The sequence below is a fragment of the Vombatus ursinus genome, unplaced genomic scaffold (assembly GCF_900497805.2).
Source record: "Vombatus ursinus unplaced genomic scaffold, bare-nosed wombat genome assembly UNPS02014793.1, whole genome shotgun sequence".
In the NCBI taxonomy this organism is placed as follows: domain Eukaryota; kingdom Metazoa; phylum Chordata; class Mammalia; order Diprotodontia; family Vombatidae; genus Vombatus; species Vombatus ursinus.
Window position 1 is genome coordinate 18,186,741 of NW_020954571.1, and position 19,783 is coordinate 18,206,523.

Below are 19,783 nucleotides of genomic sequence, written 5' to 3' on the forward strand. Positions count from 1 at the left end.
GGTGAGAATTGATCCTCTTTGTTAACTTCTGTCCAGCACAAAAATGCTGTCTCTCTAAGTTTAATATTAATAAGACATTTTTTTTTTTTGCCAAATACCAAATGAGGGTTACAGGGGCTAAAAATTCTTAGCTACTGCAGTTCAGAGGAGGGAGCAATTCCAATTGGCTTATATCAAATTTGAACTTCCTGGAGGAGATAGGAGAGGACCTGATCCATTTGGATGGGCAGATAGGATGGAAAGATATTCCAATCAGGAGAAAAGCATAAAAAAGGCACTAGTATAGTATTAGTGAAGACAACAAGGAGATGGGCACCAAAGACATAGGAATTTCTCCCAAGACCTACTGGGAATGAAGATCATTAATACTGATGAAGTTGTCTGAGTGGTTAGTGGGGTCATGAAGGTAACAGAAGGAAGTTGGAAGACCTGATCCCTATCCTCATCAAATTATATCTAAAAACAAACAAACAAACAAACAAAAAAACCCAACAAAACAGACCCACACATAAACTTAGTAAAGTGGTAAGTTGACTGGTATCTAGTTGGGACAGTGGTTAGAGTGCTTGGTCTGGAGTCAGGATGACTTATCTTCCTGAATTTAAATCTCTCCTCATATAAGTAATAGCTGTGTGACCCTGTGCTAATCACTTAATCCTGTTTGCTTCAATTTCCTCAACTATAAAAAGTGAGCTAGAGAACAAAATGCCAAACCCCTCCAGTATCTTTGTGAAGAAAATCCTAAATGGGGTCATTAAAAGTCAGACATGACTGAAAAATGACTGAACAACAACAACAAAAGTTGACCACACACTGGAAGTAGGAAGCTTAGCATTATTCCATATTTCCCATAACACCACTTGTTCCTAAAGTAATTGCTATGTTTTATACCTCTTACAAGGTTCAAATCTAACAACAGCTTTATGTGGTAAGTGCTATTGATATCTCCATTTTATAAATTAGGAAACTAGCTGTGAAAGATTAAGTGACTTATTCACGGTCATAAATTATGTTTCCCAGGTCAAATTTAAACCTGGGTATCTCCTAACTATTAGTTAGTCTTTCGACTACATCATACTTCCTCCCATTTCCTTCCTTGTTATACCAATAATCACTTCCTTTCTAAGCATTCATCTTCCTCCTCCTTCTTTTCTTTGTAGCACTGGAGATGAACATGCTCGAGGGAACTGGGGTTACTTAGACCAGGTGGCTGCACTCCAATGGGTCCAGAAGAACATTGTCAACTTTGGAGGAGACCCGAACTTGGTGACCATCTTTGGTGCGTCGGCAGGAAGTATCAGTGTTTCAGCACTGGTAAGTTTTCAGGGTGCCATGCTTGAATTCAGGACTCCTCCAAAAACGTCTGTTAGCACAGAGTGTGAGCCCTCACCTCATGTAGATGTTGTTGGTGTTGACTGCTAGTTGCTTCGGTTCTTCCACAGGACCATATATGATTCTAGGCAGTGAGTTTTCTTTTCCTCATCAGGTAATAAAATAAAGAGGATGAGAATGTAGAGCTTACCATGCCCCAAGAATAACTGTAGAAGTTTAACAGTGAAGGTCTGTGGGACTGAAGAGTTGATTCAGTTTGTAATGTGTTGTTTCTTTTATAATAACAATAACAATTCACATTTAAAAAATGCTTAAAATCACTTTCCTCATTGCTACTCTATGAGTTAGGTAATAAAAGCATTATCATTCATATTTGCACAGATGAGGAAACTAAATTTATTTGTGATAAAGCGACTTGCTTAAAATCACACAGGTATGAAGTATCTGAGCTGGGATTCATACTTCTGTTTTCAGATTCCAGACCCAATGCTTTTTCCACTCATAGCATCTCTTTGCTGCTCCATTGTTTTCAATTGTGTCAGGTTCTTTACGACCCCATTTGGGTTTTTTTGGGTTTTTTTTTTTGACAAAGGTACTGGAGTGGTTTGCCATTTCCTTCTCCAGCTCATTTTACTGATAAGGAAACTGAGGCAATCAGGTTAAGTTACTTGCCTCAAGTCACACAGCTAGTAAGTGTCTGAGGCCAGATTTGAACTGAGAAAGATGAGTATCCCTGATTCCAGATCTAGCACTCTATTCACTGTGCCGCCTAGCCCTCTTACTGGAACTCTACAAAGTAACTTAGAGCATTATCACAAAGAACACTTAGCAAGCTTTTCACTGAACCATTGCATTCTCCTTCTAAGTGGATGAAAACTCTTTTGATCACTGACACTCACATCCTATTACTTTTCTCTTGACACAATGTCAAGTCTGGGCAAACTTGGGAAGAAATTAAAGTGTGGTTCTGGGACCCATCTCCCCTGCCTCCTTTTGTTTTTTGTTTTTTCCTTTCCTCTCCTCTCAGCTTAGTCCTCTCTTACTTCCTTTTGTTTATTATTTATTTATTTATTTCTAGTTTTCAACATTCACTGCAATAAGATTTTGAGTTTTACATTTTCTCCCCCTCCCTTCCTGAGACAGTGTGCAATCTGATATAGATTCTACTTATGCATTCATATGAAACCTATTTTCACATTAGTCATGATATAAAGAAGAATTAGAATTAATAGGAAGAGCCACGAGAAAGAAGAAACAAAAGAAAACAACAGAAGAAAAGGAGAGCAAATAGCATGCTTCCATCTGCATTCAGACTCCAGAGTTTTTTCTCTGGATGTGGACAGCATTTTCCATCATAAGTCTTTTGGAGTTGCCTAGGATTCTTGCATTGCTGAGAAGAGCTAAGTCTATCAAAGTCAGTCATCGCACAACACAGTTGTTACCACGTACAATGTTCTCCTGGTTCTGCTGCTCAGTTCATTCAGCAATTATTCATATAAATCTTTCCAGGTTTTTAAACAACATATTGGACGATTATGGATCATAATCTACTCTCTTATCTGTTTTGTGAGAGAGTTCATCCCATTTACATTCACAGTTATGATTACTATCCATGTCTTTCTCTCCTTCCTATTTTTACCCCTATTTATGCTGTTTTCTCTCCTTTTCCCCTTTCTCTTCTCACTAAAGTTTTGCTTTCAACCAACACCTTCCTCAATCTGCCCTCCCTTCTATCTACTAACTCCCTTTTCTTCTCATTTCTCCTCCTACTTCCTATAGGATAAGTTAAATTTCTATACCTGATTATGTTATTCCCTCTTTGAGACAAATATGATGAGACGAAGGTTCAAATAATGCTCATCTCCTTCCCTTCTTTCCCTCTACTGTAATAGTTTTTGTGTCTTTTCTTGTGACGTAATTTACCCTTGTCTGCCACCTCCTTTCCTCTTCTCCCAGAACAATCCCTTTTCACCAGTTAATTAGATTTTTATCATCCCATCAAAGTCAACTTATACCCACCTCCTTTGTCTATGTATACCCCTTTTAAATGTCACAATAATGATACAGTTTTTAAGAGTTACAAGTGTCATCTCCCCTTGTTGGAATGTAAATAGTTTGCCTTTATTAATAACACAGTGTTTGTTTTTTTCCTGTTTACCTTTTTATGCCTCTTGAGTCTTGTATTTGAAGATCAAATTTTCTGTTGAGCTCTGGTCTTTTCATCAAGAAGGTTTAAAAGTCCCCTATTTCACTGAATGTCCATCTCCTCCCTTGAAAGATTATGCCCACTTTCACTGGGTAGTTGGTCCTTGGTTGTAATCCAAGCTCCTTTGGCTTATGGAATATTGTATTCCACACCCTCCAATCTTTTAATGTAGAAGCTGCAAGGTTCTGTGTAATCCTGACTGTGGTTCCATGATTTTTAAATTGATTCTTTCTGGCTGCTTGCAGGATTTTCTCCTTGAGCTGATAATCCTGGAATTTGTCTACAATATTCCTTCGCATTTTCAATTTCAGATCTCTTTCAGGAGGTGATAGGTGGTTTCTTTTGATAACCATTTTACCTTCTGGTTATAGGACCTCAAGGCAGTTTTCCTTCATGATTTCTTGAAAGATGCTATCTAGGATCTTTTTTTTATCATGGTTTTCAGGTAGACCAATAATTTTTAAGTTATCTCTCCTGAATCTATTTTCCAGATCAGTTGTTTTAACAGTAGGTAGAGTGTTTCTGTTTGACTGATTCTTGATGTCTCATAGAGTCATTAGCTTCCACTTGCCCAATTCTATTTTTTTAATGAATTGTTTCTTTCTATTAGATTTTGTACCTCCTTTTCCATTTAGCCCATTTTACTTTTTGAGGAGTTCATCTCTTCATCGAGTTTTGGGCCTCCTTTTCCATTTGGCCAATTCTACTTTTTAAGGAGTTAATTTCTTCAGTGTGCTTTCCCCCCATTTGACCAATTTTACTTTTTAAGCACTTGTTTTCTTCAGTGTCCTTTTTTTTCCACTTGGCCAATTGTATTTTTAAGGACTTGTTTTCTACAGTCAATTTTTGTCCTTCCTTTTCCAAGCTATTGATTCTGTCTTGCATACCTCTCATTTCCTTTCACAATTTTTCTTCTACTTCCCTTATTTGACTTTTAAAGTCCTTCTTGAGCTGTTTCAAAAGGGCTTTTTGTGCTTTAGACCAGTCCATGCTCAAAGGTTTCCATGGCGAAATGAGAGTTCCTAAATGTCCAATTGTGAGAAAAATGTTAAATATACTAGGTAAATTTATGAAATCAGTTAGTAAAACAACCAGATTTTATGAAGTACTTATTATTTACCAAGCACTGTGCCAAGTGCCAGGGATACAAAGATAACTAAATAAATAAATAAAAATAAATAATAAATAAAGTAAAATCAGACCTCCCTTCAAAGTGGTCACATTCTTTTCAGGAATCTAACATGCTCATTTATAAATACAGATAGATAGAATCCATACAAATACTAATACAAGTATGAAGAATACAAAGAAATCTTAAACAACAGTTATGAAATAATGCAAAATGGAAAAGCAAAAACTGAAGCTGAGGGGAATGCACATTTTCTAGGATCTCATGAGGGACAGTGTTTTTTGAGCATAAGTAGATCTACTTTGACCTATCCAATCTGTACTCTTGAACAATGCTATAACTAGTCATTTTGGCATCTGGGGCAAGCAGGTAGAAATATGCCCCAAAATTAATGAGAGACAGAGAGAAAGAGAGAGAGGGAGACAGAGAGACAGAGAGACAGAGATAGAGACAGAGAGATTATGCTAGTGCTAGATGCTGGGAATATAAAGACACATAGAAAATTTCTGCCTTTAAGATGTTTGTATATCACTAGAAAGAAATAATAGCTGTAGATATAATTGATATTATGCTCCTAGGAAAGCCTCCATTGGGCTGGGTAGAGGAGCTCTACAGATCTGAGATAGGAAGGAATTCACTTGAGGAGGGCTGGCCAAGAGGAGGAATTTTGCTTTTTGGTATCTTCCAACCTTAACTCTTTGGGGAAATGTCCAAGTGATTTCAATAGTTGAGAAAATTCAGATGAGAAAACTCCCTCTTTAAAAGCAAATCAACAATAAAGATTATAGAGATGATAATAAGTTGTCAGTTATCCAAGATTACACAGTCAGTATATGTCAGTGATAGGACTTAAACTCAGATTTTCTAATTTTCAAAGCTGGCCCTCTATCCATACCACAATTGGTTCTCCTGTCTCCATTTTGACTATTTTTTTTTTGTAGCAGGAAGCTAAAATACAGTTTCTGTGTTGGTGAAGGAGCATTGTCAACATCCTCCCAATATGCTGAGGCAAAGCTACAATTTTCTTTTTTTTTCACTTTCATTATTTGTTTATTTGAGTCTTCTTGTGCAAAATGAATAATATGGTAATGTTTTACATGATTGCACAGGTATAACCTATATCAGATTGCTCACCATCTCAGGGAGGCATGAGGGGAAAGAAGGAAAGAGAGAGAAAATTTGGAACTCAAAACTTTTTTAAAATGTTAAAAAAAATTTAATATATAATTGGGGAGAAATAAAATAACTTTTTCAAATGGGGGGATTAAGCCTTAATAGCCTTTGAGGGCCTTTTCTATGATTCTATGAATAGGCCTGATTTTTCAGAAGTTATCCCTTACATTTAGCCCAAATCTGCCCCAAATCATTCTTTATTGGTCCTAATCCTCCCCTTGTTTATCAAATAGAACAAGTGTGTTCCTTCTGTGCCATGACATCCCTCCAGATATCTAAAAATAATGAAATTGTCTCCTCCCCCACCTCAGTCTCCTGTTCTTAAAGCTAATCACCTTTTCCCCTGCCTCCTTTTTTCCTACCAAATCTTCAGTTAGCAAGCTCTTGAGGCCTTTCAGTAAAATTTACAATTTTCTTACCCTAGTTAGAGTTCTGGTCCTAAATCATAATCTCGCTTCTTCTTTTCTTTTTGTCCCCCTCAGGTTCTTTCTCCTTTGACAACAAACCTCTTCCATCGAGCCATTTCCCAGAGTGGAGTTGCCATTATGGAATCCATATTCATTTCTAACATCAAATCAACAGCTGAGGTTGGTTTTTGACATTATATGACTCACCAAAAACTTGACTCCATTTACAGATTTAAGCATTTAGAGCTATAAGGAATATTAGAAATAATTTAGAGATGCCCTTTCATTTTATAGAGGTAAAAATGAAATCCCTGAATAAAGAATAGACTTCTTTAAGTCACACAGGAAGATTGTTGTTAATTATTATTTTTTTAAATTAGCAAGAACCTATTTTCTGTTTTTTTTTCTTCCAATTCCCTTCCCCACTAGAAAAAAAAAACACATACACACACACCCCAAAAGTCTTGTAACAAACATGCATAAGCAAGCAAAAATTCTCAGAATGGCTAAGTTAAAGAATGTTTTTTCTTCTTTTTCATATTAGTCCATCATGTCTCTCTCAGGAGGTAGGCAACATTCTTCAATATCAGTCCTTTGGAATCACGATTCATCATTTTGTTGATCTGAGTTCTTAAATCCTTCAAAATTGTCTTCAAAATTATGTTTTAGTATACAAATTGTTCCCCTGGTTCATCTCACTTTACTTTGTGTTCAGTTCATACAAGTCTTCCTAGACTTCTCTGAAACTATTCCCTACATCATTTCCTTGAATACAATAGTTTTCCATTATATTCACGTAACATAATTTGTCAAGTATTCCCTATTTGTTTGACTTTACCAAAAGTTTCTCTAAGTATTTCTTGTACATATAGCACCTTTTCCTCTTTTTTTTTCATCACTTTGTTCATATAGACCGAAGGGTATGTCTAGTTTAGTAATGTTTTAGCAAGAGTTTCAAATTCATTTCACAGCTCCATCAATTGCATCAATAAATTTTTCCTGAATCCCTTCCAACTTCTGTAATTTTCCTTTTTTGTCAATTTTTCCAATCTGATGGATGACCTCAGAGATCCTTTCATTTTTCTAATTATTGGTGATTTCAAACATTTAAATGAATTTTAAGTAGCTTAGATTATTTCACTTGAGAGCCAACTTTTCACATATTTAATAATTTATTAATTATTGAATGATATGTATTCTTACAAATTCAAATCAGTTACTGATACATCTTAGAAATGTAGCCTGTATCTCCCTACTTTACTGTTTCTCTTTTAATCTTAACTGAACTGGATTTGGTTTTTTAATTTTTCAAAAAAAATTATATAATCAAAATTTTTTATTTATCTTCTGAGATCCTTTCTGTTCCTTATTTGATCAGGAACTATTCTCCATTCATTGATCTAAAAAGGTAATTTCTTCCTTGCCCTCTAGTTTGTTTATGATATGGCCATTTATATGTAGGTCATGAATCCATTTAGAAATTATCTTTGTATATCATATGAGGTATTGATCTAAGCCAAGTATCTGCCATATTGCTCTCTACTTTTCCTAATGGTTTTGTCAAATAATACTTACCCCAATAATTGAGATGTTCAAATTTATTGCTTCAGCAAATAGTGTACCTAATCCATTTCTGTGATCACAAATCACACAGGAAGGAGCAGGGCTTTTTGAATTTCACTCTTCTGGCTTCTAATCTGGAATTTTCCCCAATGTACCATGTCACACCTTAAGGTTGCCCCTGTCAAACTTTGTTACAGAAAATTGCAGCCTTTGCTGGGTGTAAAACAACCACTTCAGCCAGTATGGTTCATTGTATGCGGCAGAAGACAGAAGAAGAGATCCTGAATGTAACTCTAAAAATGGTAGGTGTTCTTAGAGTTCTGACCCCTTGTCCCTTTAATAAGAATCATTTTACATGACCTCTTCAGACCTGCTAATTTTCCTAGGAAGCTTGAATGGCCTGTCATGGGTGAGAAACATTGACCTGCAGAACTACAGATTAGTGAGTTAGGAAGGAACATTTATTTTCACCAGAAACATAACAGGCAATTTTTGTACCTGGTTTTAAGAGTGACAAAATGATCCCTTGAACATCCATGGGGGAGGGGGTTCCTTGATTTGGGTGGGAGTGTTGGAGGAAAAGAAGTTGGTACTGGTGGGAAAGCCAGGAAAGAGCTCACCTTTGTACACAGGAACTAAGGCCAGGGGTGAGGCACCCAACTTGTTCTGTAAAATGTGGATTCAGTCAAAAGGCTTCACTTAAGGATCTAGAAGGCTACATGTAGTCTGAAGGCCATAGATTCCCCACCACTGATACTAAGCATTACATTAATTATTTTTGTTAATCCAATGCTATTCAGTTGTTCATCTGGTCCTGAAGAATACTGAGTATAGATATCATTCTCTTTAGTGTCTTAGAGAAAAGCCCTGATTTCCCTATCTTACTTACAGCTCTGACTTTCACAAAGGTCTCTCCAACTTACCTCATTTAATTTGAAAATCACCCATGTCATGATCTAGTACAGGGTTTTCCAAGTTTCATTTCTGATATCCACCTGCCTGCACTCGAGCAGCTTGACTAGAAGAGTTCTTGATGTCCCTCCTCACATCAGGATAGTATACAGTCAGTATTTCTGGGAAGTTAATGTTATAGAGAAGACTAAGATATATGTACAAGAGATGGTGTGGGGAGGAGGTTCCCTGAAACTACAGGGGAACTTGACGTGTGTTGTTGCTTTGCCTGAAGAGAGGGAACTTTATAACATAGGCTATACTAGAGAGTAATGTACCTTTCACAATAAGGCCAATCTGACCAAGGGCTAAGTGAGTGTTGAAATGTACAAAATAAAATACAGCTTTGGGATAATTATTTAGATCTACTAAAGCCCCAAACAAATTAGAATGAGACGTACTCAGATAAATGAAATCAAAGTAGTTTGTTGGACCAAGAATGATTTATATAATTGCCATGCTTTATTGCTTTGTACACATGAACCCAGTTTGTTAGGAACTAGTAGTTAAATTTTGGGGAATCCAGTCATTCTATAAATTCAGAACAAGGCCCTAGTACTTTCAGAAGTATTCAAAATGCTAAGTGACAATTATAAGACTATTTCTGCACTAATTTCAAAATCAGACATTCAAAAATCTGGAGCAAAGTGTCCCTCTTCCTATTTGTAGGCATATATGCCTCTTCAGGCATTTCTTCCAGAGGTCTAGCTTGAGGAAAGTGTAGGTAGGAGAGCAAAATCCCTATATTTTCAGCTGGTTGCTCCAAGGCTCATTCCATGCACAGACGGCTCCAACTGTTAGGAGGTTTTTTCTTACATAAGCCTAAATTTGCCTGTCTGCACTTCCACCCTTTGCTTCTTGTCCTGATCTGTGGGCCAAGCTGAAATTTCTCTTTCACTTCCCAAGTCTTATGATATTCCCCCTGAGACCTTGTGACTCTTTTCATAGATCCCATAGCCTGACTTTACTCCTCCTGTGAAGCACAGGGACCAGAAATCCTGTGTACTTCATACTTGAACCTAATCATGACAAACTATGAAAAAGTCAGGTGAAGCAGCAAGATAAGCACTTTCTGGGAAATCTTTCTCACCCATCTTTTTTCTGTCTTCACAGGAACTGTTCAGCATGGATTTTGTGGGAGACCCCACACAGGTTAGAAATCCTTGTTTGTTTGTTTGTTTGTTTTTAATTATTTGAGTCTTGATTTTTTTAAGTTCCAGTTAAACAAAAGGAAGGCAACTCTATTTGAATGGAGTCATTTCAGTCTCATAGTCTTGAATAGTCTGCCTCATTCTCAGGCTACTGCCAGGTTAGTATTCCATAATAACCACTAATGAACATGTCCTCTTCGAGACACCTAGGTTATTCTTTGTCCCTTTCAGAGCAGTCCCCTAGGGAAACACGTGACCTGAGCTTACAAATTATTTCAGAAATTGTAAGAGATTTTGTCAAGGCTCCAGGGAAGGAAGGCTATGATTGCTAATGCCACCTACCTCTTATATACCCCATGAGGATAATGCCTGTAAGTCTTTGCTTTGGGCTAATTATTAAGTAAAAATGTTGGAGGATTAATTGGCCCACTTGTGATACCAATATTTCTCCACTCAGTTCTATAATAAGCTTTCTCCTTGGCTCCCATCACCATCACTACAAAGTTATTCCCCATTGCAATATTTGTAAGAGACTCTAAGGCCACTTTTTAATTCAGATTATCACTTAAATTCCACTGGCTCCAAGAAATCCTCTTGGACTAATCAAAAGAGAAAAAATAATTTCCCTTCAAACCCACTGTCTTTAAGTTTGAACTTTTGAATCTTTCCAGATTCTTACCCCATCTAAACATCCATGGTTTGTATGTATTAATGTTTCTTCTCTTCTTAGCCTGGTTGCCATATTGAACCAATGACCTGCAGTCTGTTTTGCACTAGTGGCATCATGGTATAGTGGAAAGAACCCTGGATTAAGAGTCAGATAGCTAGCCCACAATAAGTACTTGATCAATATTTGTGGAATAAGAGAATTAGATTAAACTATCTCTAAGATCTCTTTTATCTCTAGGATTTAAAGAGTCTATAATACTTTTCAGCCACAGTTTCCTCATCTGTGTAATGGAATTATTACATGGCTATAACTAAATGTGATAATGGGTGTTAGTGTAATTTGTAGGTGGGGAAATTCTGTACATATGTATAGTTTTATTCACAGAATCACAAAACTTAAGAATTAGAAGGACCAAAAGTAGAATGAGAGATAGTGGGCTCATCCTTATCAGAGGGGAGACCATGATACAACCATTTTCAGGAATATTATAATGAGGATTTCTTTCACATATGGTTGCACTATATGACTGCTGAGGGAAATTTCCAGTTCCTAAAATCTGTGTTTCCTTCTTTGCAATTTACACACCTTGCTCCTGGTTCTACCTCCTGTAGCCAAAGAAAACAAATACAATCTCTACTCTTCATGACAGCCTTCCATACTTGAGCACAGCTGTCATAATCCTCCTGAGTCTTTAAGTTTTGGGCTAAAGATTCCAAGCTCCTTCAACAAATTTTATTTGACATGAAATCAAGGACCTCCACCATCTGGTTGCCCCCCTTTGTAGGCTTTGTTTACATTTCTTATACATTCCTTTGAAGAAAAATCTCATTTGTTTAAAGAATATCCTGTGTCACTTCAGACAACTCTCATTTTTCTTACTCATTGGCATTGCTTTTCTTTCTATCTTCACAATTTCATTCCTGAGAAGTTCTCCTTCTTCCTGGATTGACTTTGCCAGTAGAATTTTAGTCCATGGGATCCTAGAAGCAATTAGGTGGTATCATGTGTAATTTGAATAGAAGTGGAGTCAGGAAGATCTGAGTTCCAATTTCACCTCAAAAATTTACTATCTGTGTAATAATGGGTAAGTCACTTAATTTTCTGTTTCAGTTTCCATATCTGTAAAATGGGAATTAATAATAGCATCTACCTCACAGGACTGTAAGGATCAAAAGAGGCAAAATGAGCAGTGCTTTGCAAACCTTAAGGTGTTGTATAAATGTGGGATATTATTATTATTACTTTTATTATTATTCTGTCCATCCTTCCACTGAACTGTTGAAATCTGCTTTCTCCAAATGTAGAGTTCTTATTCTGAATGAAAAAAAAAAGCAAATGAAAAATTGGGCTGCATTAAAATAGACATGGTTTCTAAGAACAAGGAGGCTATTGAATAATGATATTCTGTATTCCACCCCGGTTAAAGTATTATATTAAATTCTCAGTGCAACAATTTATTAAGAACATTAGTAAGCTGAAGATTGGCTAGACAAGAGCAATTAGAATGCTGACAGACCTCTAGTTTATGCCAGATGAAGATCATGTAAAGAATCAAGGGATATTTACACCAAAGACTTAAGAAGGACATGGTAGTTTACTTCAAGTAGGTGAATTGCTGTTATGTGGCAAAGCAAATTGGATTTGTTCATTTTGACCCCATGGACTCAACCTAGGAACAGTGAATGGACATGGAATGAATCCGGCAGAAGGCCAGATTTAAGCTTGACATAAGGAAACCGTTCTTAACAATTAGAGCTATCCAAAAGCTGAATGTGCTGCCTAAAAAGGTTAAGCATTCCACCTCATTGGAGGACTATGGGTGAAGGATATCTATTTCTTTGGGTATGCCATTTTCCCTAAGGGGATTCCTTTTCAATTATGAGTTGGACTAGATTGCATCTGAGAACTCTTACAATTTTGAGATTCTTAATTCTGTGACAGAACTATCATACTTAAAACAATTAACAGGCATGGTAGATAGAGCACTGGGCCTAAAGTGAGAAAGACCTGAGTTCAAATCTGACCTCAGATGCTAGCTGTGTGACTTTGGGAAACTCATTTAATCCTAATTCTCTCAGTTTCTTCATCTGTAAAATGAGCTGGAGAAGGAAATGGCAAACCTCTCTAATATCTTTGCCAAGAAAACTCCAAATGGGGTCATGAAGAATTGGACATGACTGAAAAATGATTGACAAAATATTTTCATTGGTTTAATATAAGTTGGTATACAAATATAACAATTTTTTTTGCTTCCCTAAGTACAGAGCATAGGTATCATTTTTCTCGTTTTACAGGTTAGTTAATTGATGTACAGAAAGTAAGTGACTTGTTTATAATCTCATAACTATGGAACATTGACTCAAACTTTGTACTCTTGTCTCTGAGATTGGTGTTTTTTTATGTTTATACACACATATACATAATAAACACATACATGCACACATACATATATACACATATGTATGCATATGTGTGTGTTCATAGGATGGAGAGATGTACTGAAATAGTTCCTAAGCTGATATCTATGAACTTGCTTTTTTAAACATTTTGATAATTGATATGCTTCTATATATCAAATTGATATATTTCAATATCATTGATTTCTTTTGTAACTATTTATTTAATGCATTTTTAAAAATTCTGAGAAGTCCATGTCAAAAAAAAAGTATAAACACCTGGATTAGAGTAATCAGAGAAGGTTCCTTAGAGAATGTAGTACTTAAATATGGTCTCAAAAAGATGGGGAAACCATTCAATACTTTGAACAGTATAGTGAGGACAACTTTTTGATTAGGGGTTAGTTTTTGTAGCCTCATATTTTTCTATACATTTTACCATGTTAACTGAATTAAGTTTATTTAACTGATTGTCTAATCTATTATATTTAAATCAGTTGTAAGAGAGGAAAATGTAATTAATCCACAAATAATCCATTGGTGAGATAAAAGTCCTTGTGGTTTAGAATAAAAGTGCAGGTTCTTGTCCCTGCTGACCTCATCAATGGATGGGTCACTCTATAGTTCATAGAGGTAGGTCATTAATTAAATCACATAGTTTAATTCTCTTAGGATTAGCATGAGAAAATATTTGCATTACTAATTTTTTCCTTTCAGAAAATTGTATTGCCTCCTACAGTTGTGGATGGAATATTTTTCCCCAAGAGTCCCAAAGAGCTCCTCATTGAAAAGCAGTTCAATCGTGTCCCCTATATTGTGGGATTCAACAGTGATGAATTTGGCTGGATTCTTCCAACTGTGAGAACACTGATTTTGTTCTTTATTCTCATGTTTCTTCTGTCTCCAGGATCAGGAACTCCCATCCCCTTTACTGGTTGAGTGAAGAAAAAAAAAGTCTTTTTTGTGATAAGACCATTATATTGTGTTAGCACTGTACTTCTCACCCTCGGCATAGGACTATATTTCCAAAGAATTGCTCTAGACAGTGGTCAAGTTATTGGAAGTATAAAGCTAGTGTTTAGTACTCCCTAACTCAAAGTTCAGTGACCTTAGAGATCATCTGATCTAATCACTTCATTTTGCAAATGAGAAAACTAAAGTCTAAAGAAGGAAGGGGTCATCAGGAGGTCACATATGAGTTAGTAGCAGACTTAGAAACAAAACTTAGGCCTTTTCCCTTTTGAGGTTCTAGTCCTACAACCCAGTGCATAGTATCCTCGTGCTCCCTCCAACTTCCTAGTTGACCATACTAATTATAGCGTCATTGTAGTTTATTGAGTGGCAGGTGAAAGGGGTGGGGAGACATGGTTAGATAACTGCTTTAGGGAAAAAAATCATTTGGGCAGATTATTGGAGTATAAATTCAGTGGGGAGAGACTTGAAGGAGGCAGACCCACCAGCAGGCTATTGGAATAGTACAAGTATGAGTTGATGAAGGCATAGATCAGAGTGATGGCAGAAAAGAAGGGGGCAAATTTGAGAGGTGTTACAAAGGTGAAATGGATAGGCTCTTGGCAACAGCTTGGCTATGGGGTGTAAGAGATAGTACAGAGGCAAGGATATATAAGACTTAATGGTCAGGAAGTGACCCATTGGCCAGCCTTCTAAACACAATAAGAACCCTAGGATGTTTTTATCAGTTGGATAAATGTGAGGGAACTATTAATTTTGTAATTTAAAAAAATTTTCCCATTTTTGTAGTTTCTTGGGCTATTTTATAGACTAAATGAATTCATTGATCTAACCCAACTTGGAAAATCTCATTTCAATGACAAAGTGTTTTCTTCACTTGTTTCAAAAGGAATACTTTACTTCATTTGTTGACTGCCGTTGCTTTTTGTAAATTTTCATTTTTTATGAATGGAAGGGACTTCCAGGAGCCAAGATAGTGGAGTAAGCAGTAAATCAGTGTCCCATAGTCACCTCCAACAAGCATAAAATAGTCCCCAAACAAATCTTGGAACAGCAGAACCAGCAAAAAAATGGGGTGGAACAACACTTGGAAGATCAGCAAGAAAGGTCTGTCTCACTCAGGTAAAAGGAAAGTGGAGTCCAGGACAGGAAGTGTCCCAGCAAGCCAGAAGCAAGCTCCACCTTAGCAAACCAGTGGGAGATCCTTAGCCCCAACATGGTAGAACAGGCAAATGCCAACACCAGGACCTCTCATGTGTCTCAGCATAGCCAGGGGAATGGATAGATCCCAGTGCCTAGAACCACTAAGTGCTTTAGCATAGCTCTGGGCAAACACATAGACACCAACCTAGGGGTGTTCAAGCAAAAAGGCAGCTACTAGGAGGGCCCCCACCATGTGCTTCAGCATAGCCCCAGGGAAACGCAGAAACACTCTACCAACCTCAGCCTACACCAGACAACACCATTAGAACCTTGGCTCAGCACCAGGTAAGTTGTCAGACCCCTAAAGCCTACAGCATTGCCAGTCATTCCCAATGCACCCCCTCAGTGCAGTACCAGACACACAGGTGCCCCAGTGGGCGTCAGGGCAATGTTACACACAGAGTAAAAGTAAGGGGCTAGAGCAGAATCTATTATGCTTCAGTAGAAGTAGAAAAATCAGGGGTAGCCATCTTGATCTTAGACAAAGCAAAAACAAAAATAGACCTAAGTAACAAAGATAAGGAAGGAAAATATGTTTTGTTAAAAGGTGCTATAGACAATGAATAGCAATATTAAACATATGTGCACCAAGTGGTTTAGCATCCAAATTGTCAGAGGAGAAGTTAAGTGAGTTACAGGATGAAATAGACAACAAAATTATACTAGTGGGGCACCTCAACTGTTCCCTCCCAGAATTTGATAAATCCAATAAAAAATAAACAAGAGAGAAACTAAAGAGGTAAATAGATTAGAAAAGTTAGATATGACAAACCTTTGGAGAAAACTTAATGGGAACAGAAAGGAACATACTGTAGTAGCACATGGAGCCTACACAAAAAAATGACTACATATCAGGGCATAAACTCTGAAAAAATAAATGTAAGAAGGCAGAAATATTAACTGCTTTATTTTTGGATCATATTGCAATAAAATATGACATTCAACAAAGGGCAATGGAAAGATAAACTAAAAATTAATTGTAAACCAAATAATTTAACCCTAAATAATCAGTGGGTCAAAGAACAAGTCATAGAAACAATCAATAAATTCATTAAAGAGAATGATAACAACGAGACAACATCCCAAATTTATGAGATGAAGCCAAAGCAGGATTTGGGGGAACTTTTATTTCTTAAAAGTCTTACATCAACAAAATAGAGAAAGAGCATATCATTGAATTAGGCAAGCAACTAAAAAAAAGTAGAAGAACAAAATTTAATTTAATTTAATAATTGAGCACCAAATTGGAAATCCTGAAAATTGAAGGTGAGATTAGTAAAATTTAAATTTATATATACATATATACACATATATATACACACACATATATATAGAGAGAGAGACAGAGAGAGACACACACACAGAGTTAATAAATAAATAAAATAAATAAAAAATAAATTAAACTAGGTGCTGGTTTTATTTGAAAAAATAAGATAGATGTCATTGGTTAATTTGATTTTTAAAAAAAGAAAGAAGAAAACCAAATAGACAGTATTAAAAATGAAAAGGGTGAAATCACCACCAAGGAAGAAGAAATTAAAGTGATCATTAGGAAATTTTTTGTCCAATTACATGTCAATAAATCTGGCAATATGAGAGTAATTGATGGATATTTATGAAAATATAAATTACTGAGATTAAAAATCAGGATATAGAATGCCTAAACAAACCCATCTTAGAAAAAGAAATTGAACAAGCCATTAATGAAGTACCTAAGAAAAAAAATTCAGGGCCTAATGGGTTCATTCACAAGTGAATTCTACCAAACATTTGAAGAACAATTAATTCCAATACTACATAAGCTATTTTGAAAAATAGGAGTCCTACAAAATACCTTTTATGACACAAATATGATGCTGATACCTAAACCAGGAAAAGCTAAGACAGAGAAAGAATATCAGAGATAAAATTCCCTGATGAATATCGGTGCAAAAATTAAAGGCTATTAAAGCAGTATATCACGAGGATTATTCACTATAACCTTGTGTATTTATACCAGGGATACAGGTTTGGTTCAATATTAGGAAAGCTATCAACATATATTAATAACAAAACCAACAGAAATCATAGTGTCATCTCAATAGATGCTAAAAAAGCTTTTGACAAAATAAAGTGCCCATTCCTATTTAAAAACAATAGAGAGCATAAGAATAAGGGGAACATTCCTTAAAATGATAAGCAGTATCTATCTAAAACCATCAACAAGCATTATATGTAATTGGAATAAGATAGAAACCTTCTCAACAAGGTCAGGGGTGAAGCAAGGGTGCCCATAATTGCCACTATTATTCAATATTGTACTAGATTGTTAGTTATAACAATTAGAGAAGAAAAAGAAATTGAAGGAATTAAAGAAGGCAATGAGGAAACAAAACTATCACTCTTTGCAGATGGAATGATGGTAAACTAAGAGAACTCTAGAGAGTCAAGTAAAAACTACTTGTCATAATTAACTACATTAGCAAAGTTGCAAGATATAAAATAAACCCACATAAACCATCATTTCTTTTTTTTTAATTTCTTCATCTTTATTGCTGAACAAGAACTTCAAATACAGAGAAAATAGGTGGCATTTAGAAAACAATTTTAATATAGTAACAGCAAAAATATAACTATAAGTCATACCATTTGTCCCCCAGTTACATGTAAAAACAAATTTTCACATTCTTTTTAAAAGTTTTAAGTTCCAAATTCTCTCCCTTCCTCCCTCCTTCCTCTCATTGAAAAAGCAGGCAATTTGATATGGGTTATACACATATAGTCATGGAAAATGTATCTATAATGGTTGTGTTTTGAAAGAAAAGAGACCAAAAAAAAAACTCAAGAAAAAATATAGAAAGTAAAAAAAAAAAGTATGGTTCAATCTGTATTCAGATGCCATCAGTTCTTTATTTGGGGATAAATAGCATTTTTCATCATAAGACCTTCAGAGTTGTCTTGGATCATTGTATTGTTGAGAATAGCTAAGTCATTCACAGTTGATCATCTTACAATATTACTATTAATTATTAATACATAGTAAATTTCATTTTGCATCAGCCCATAAAAGTCTTTTCAGGTTTTTCTGAGAGCATCATGCTCATCATTTCTTAAAGTACAATAGCATTCCGTCATAAGCACATACCACAACTTGTTCAGCCACTCCCCAATTGATAGGCATCCCCTCAATTTCTTATTCTTTGCCCCCAGAAAAGAGCTGCTACAAATATTTTTGTATAAATAAGTTCTTTTCCTTTCATATTTTATCTCTTTTGGGATACAGACCTAGTAGTGGTATTGCTAGGGCAAAGGGTTTTACAGTTCTATAACCCTTTGACCAAAGTTCCAAATTATTCTACAGAATGGTTGAATCAATTCATAACTCCACCAACAGTGCATTAATGTTTCATTTTTACCATTTCTTCTCTAACATCTGTCATTTAACTTTTCTATCCTATTAGTCAATCTAAAAGGTATGAGGTATTACCTCAGAATTGTTTTATTTTTATTTATTTCTCCAATCAATAGTGAGTTGGAGTATTTTTATGTGACTATAGATAGCTTTGGTTATTTCATCTAAAAACTTATCATAACTTCTGCTCATTTGTTAATTGGGCAATGGCTCTTATTTTTATAAATTTGACTCAGTTTTCTATATGTCTGAGAAATGAGGCCTTTATCAGAGAAATTTGCTTCAAGAATTTTTTTGCATGGTTACTATTGCTCACTTCCTCCCCCATATTTATTCAATTCTCTCTTTTTTCACACAGTCCCTCCTCAAAAGTGTTTTGCTCCTGATTACCCTCTTCCACCAATCTGCCCTCCCTCCTATCACTCTGTCTTCTCTTATCCCCTTCCCTTCCTACCTTCCTGTACAGTAAGATAGGTTTCTATATCCAATTGAGTGTGTATATTATTCCCTCCTTGAGCAAATTCTGAAGAGAGTAAGGTTCACTCACTCCCCTTCATTGCTCCCCCCCCATTCCATTCCATTGTAAAAACTTTTTCTTGCCTCTTTTATGGGAGATAATTTATCCCATTTTTCCTATCCCTTTCTCTTTCTCCCAGCACCTTCCTCTCTCACCTTTTAATTTTATTTTTTGTATATTGTCCCTTCATTTTCAACTCACACCTGTGCCCTCAGTCTACATTCACTCCAAGCACCCTAATGATGAGAAAGGTCTTATGAGTTACAAATATCATCTTCCCATGTAGGAATATAAACAGTTAAATATTATTAGGTCCTGTATGATTTTCCTTTACTGTTTACCTTTTTATTCTTCTCTTGAGTCTTGTATTTAAGAGTCAAATTTTCTATTCAGCCGTGGCCTTTTTATCAAGAATATTTGAAAGTCCTCTATCTCATTGAATGTCTATCGTTTCCTTAAAAGATTATATTCAATTTTGCTTGATAGGTGATTCTTGGATGTAATCATAGCTCCTTTGCCCTCTGGGATATCATATTCAAAGCCCTCTGATGCTTTAATATAAAAGCTGCTAAATCTTATGTTAGCCTGACTGTGGCTCCATGACATTTGAATTGTTTCCTTCTGGATACTTGTAATATTTTCTCCTTGACCTGGAAACTATGGAATTTGGCTATAATATTCCTGGCAGTTTTTGTTTTGGGATCTCTGTCAAGAGTTGATCA

The 19,783-nt window shown here is 35.8% G+C and overlaps 1 protein-coding gene across 2 annotated transcripts in view; it reads left to right on the forward strand.

Moving 5' to 3' along the window:
- Window positions 1-19,783, forward strand: part of LOC114048503 (liver carboxylesterase 1-like) — a 46,475-nt gene that overhangs the window by 10,972 nt on the left and 15,720 nt on the right. The window contains exons 5-9 of one of the 2 annotated variants that reach the window (XM_027869451.1): window positions 1,161-1,314; window positions 6,323-6,427; window positions 8,008-8,112; window positions 9,875-9,913; window positions 13,696-13,836. In XM_027869451.1, coding sequence (XP_027725252.1) covers window positions 1,161-1,314; window positions 6,323-6,427; window positions 8,008-8,112; window positions 9,875-9,913; window positions 13,696-13,836 — 544 coding nt within the window. The remainder of the gene's footprint in view (window positions 1-1,160; window positions 1,315-6,322; window positions 6,428-8,007; window positions 8,113-9,874; window positions 9,914-13,695; window positions 13,837-19,783) is intronic. The other variant, XM_027869452.1, reaches the window with a different exon arrangement.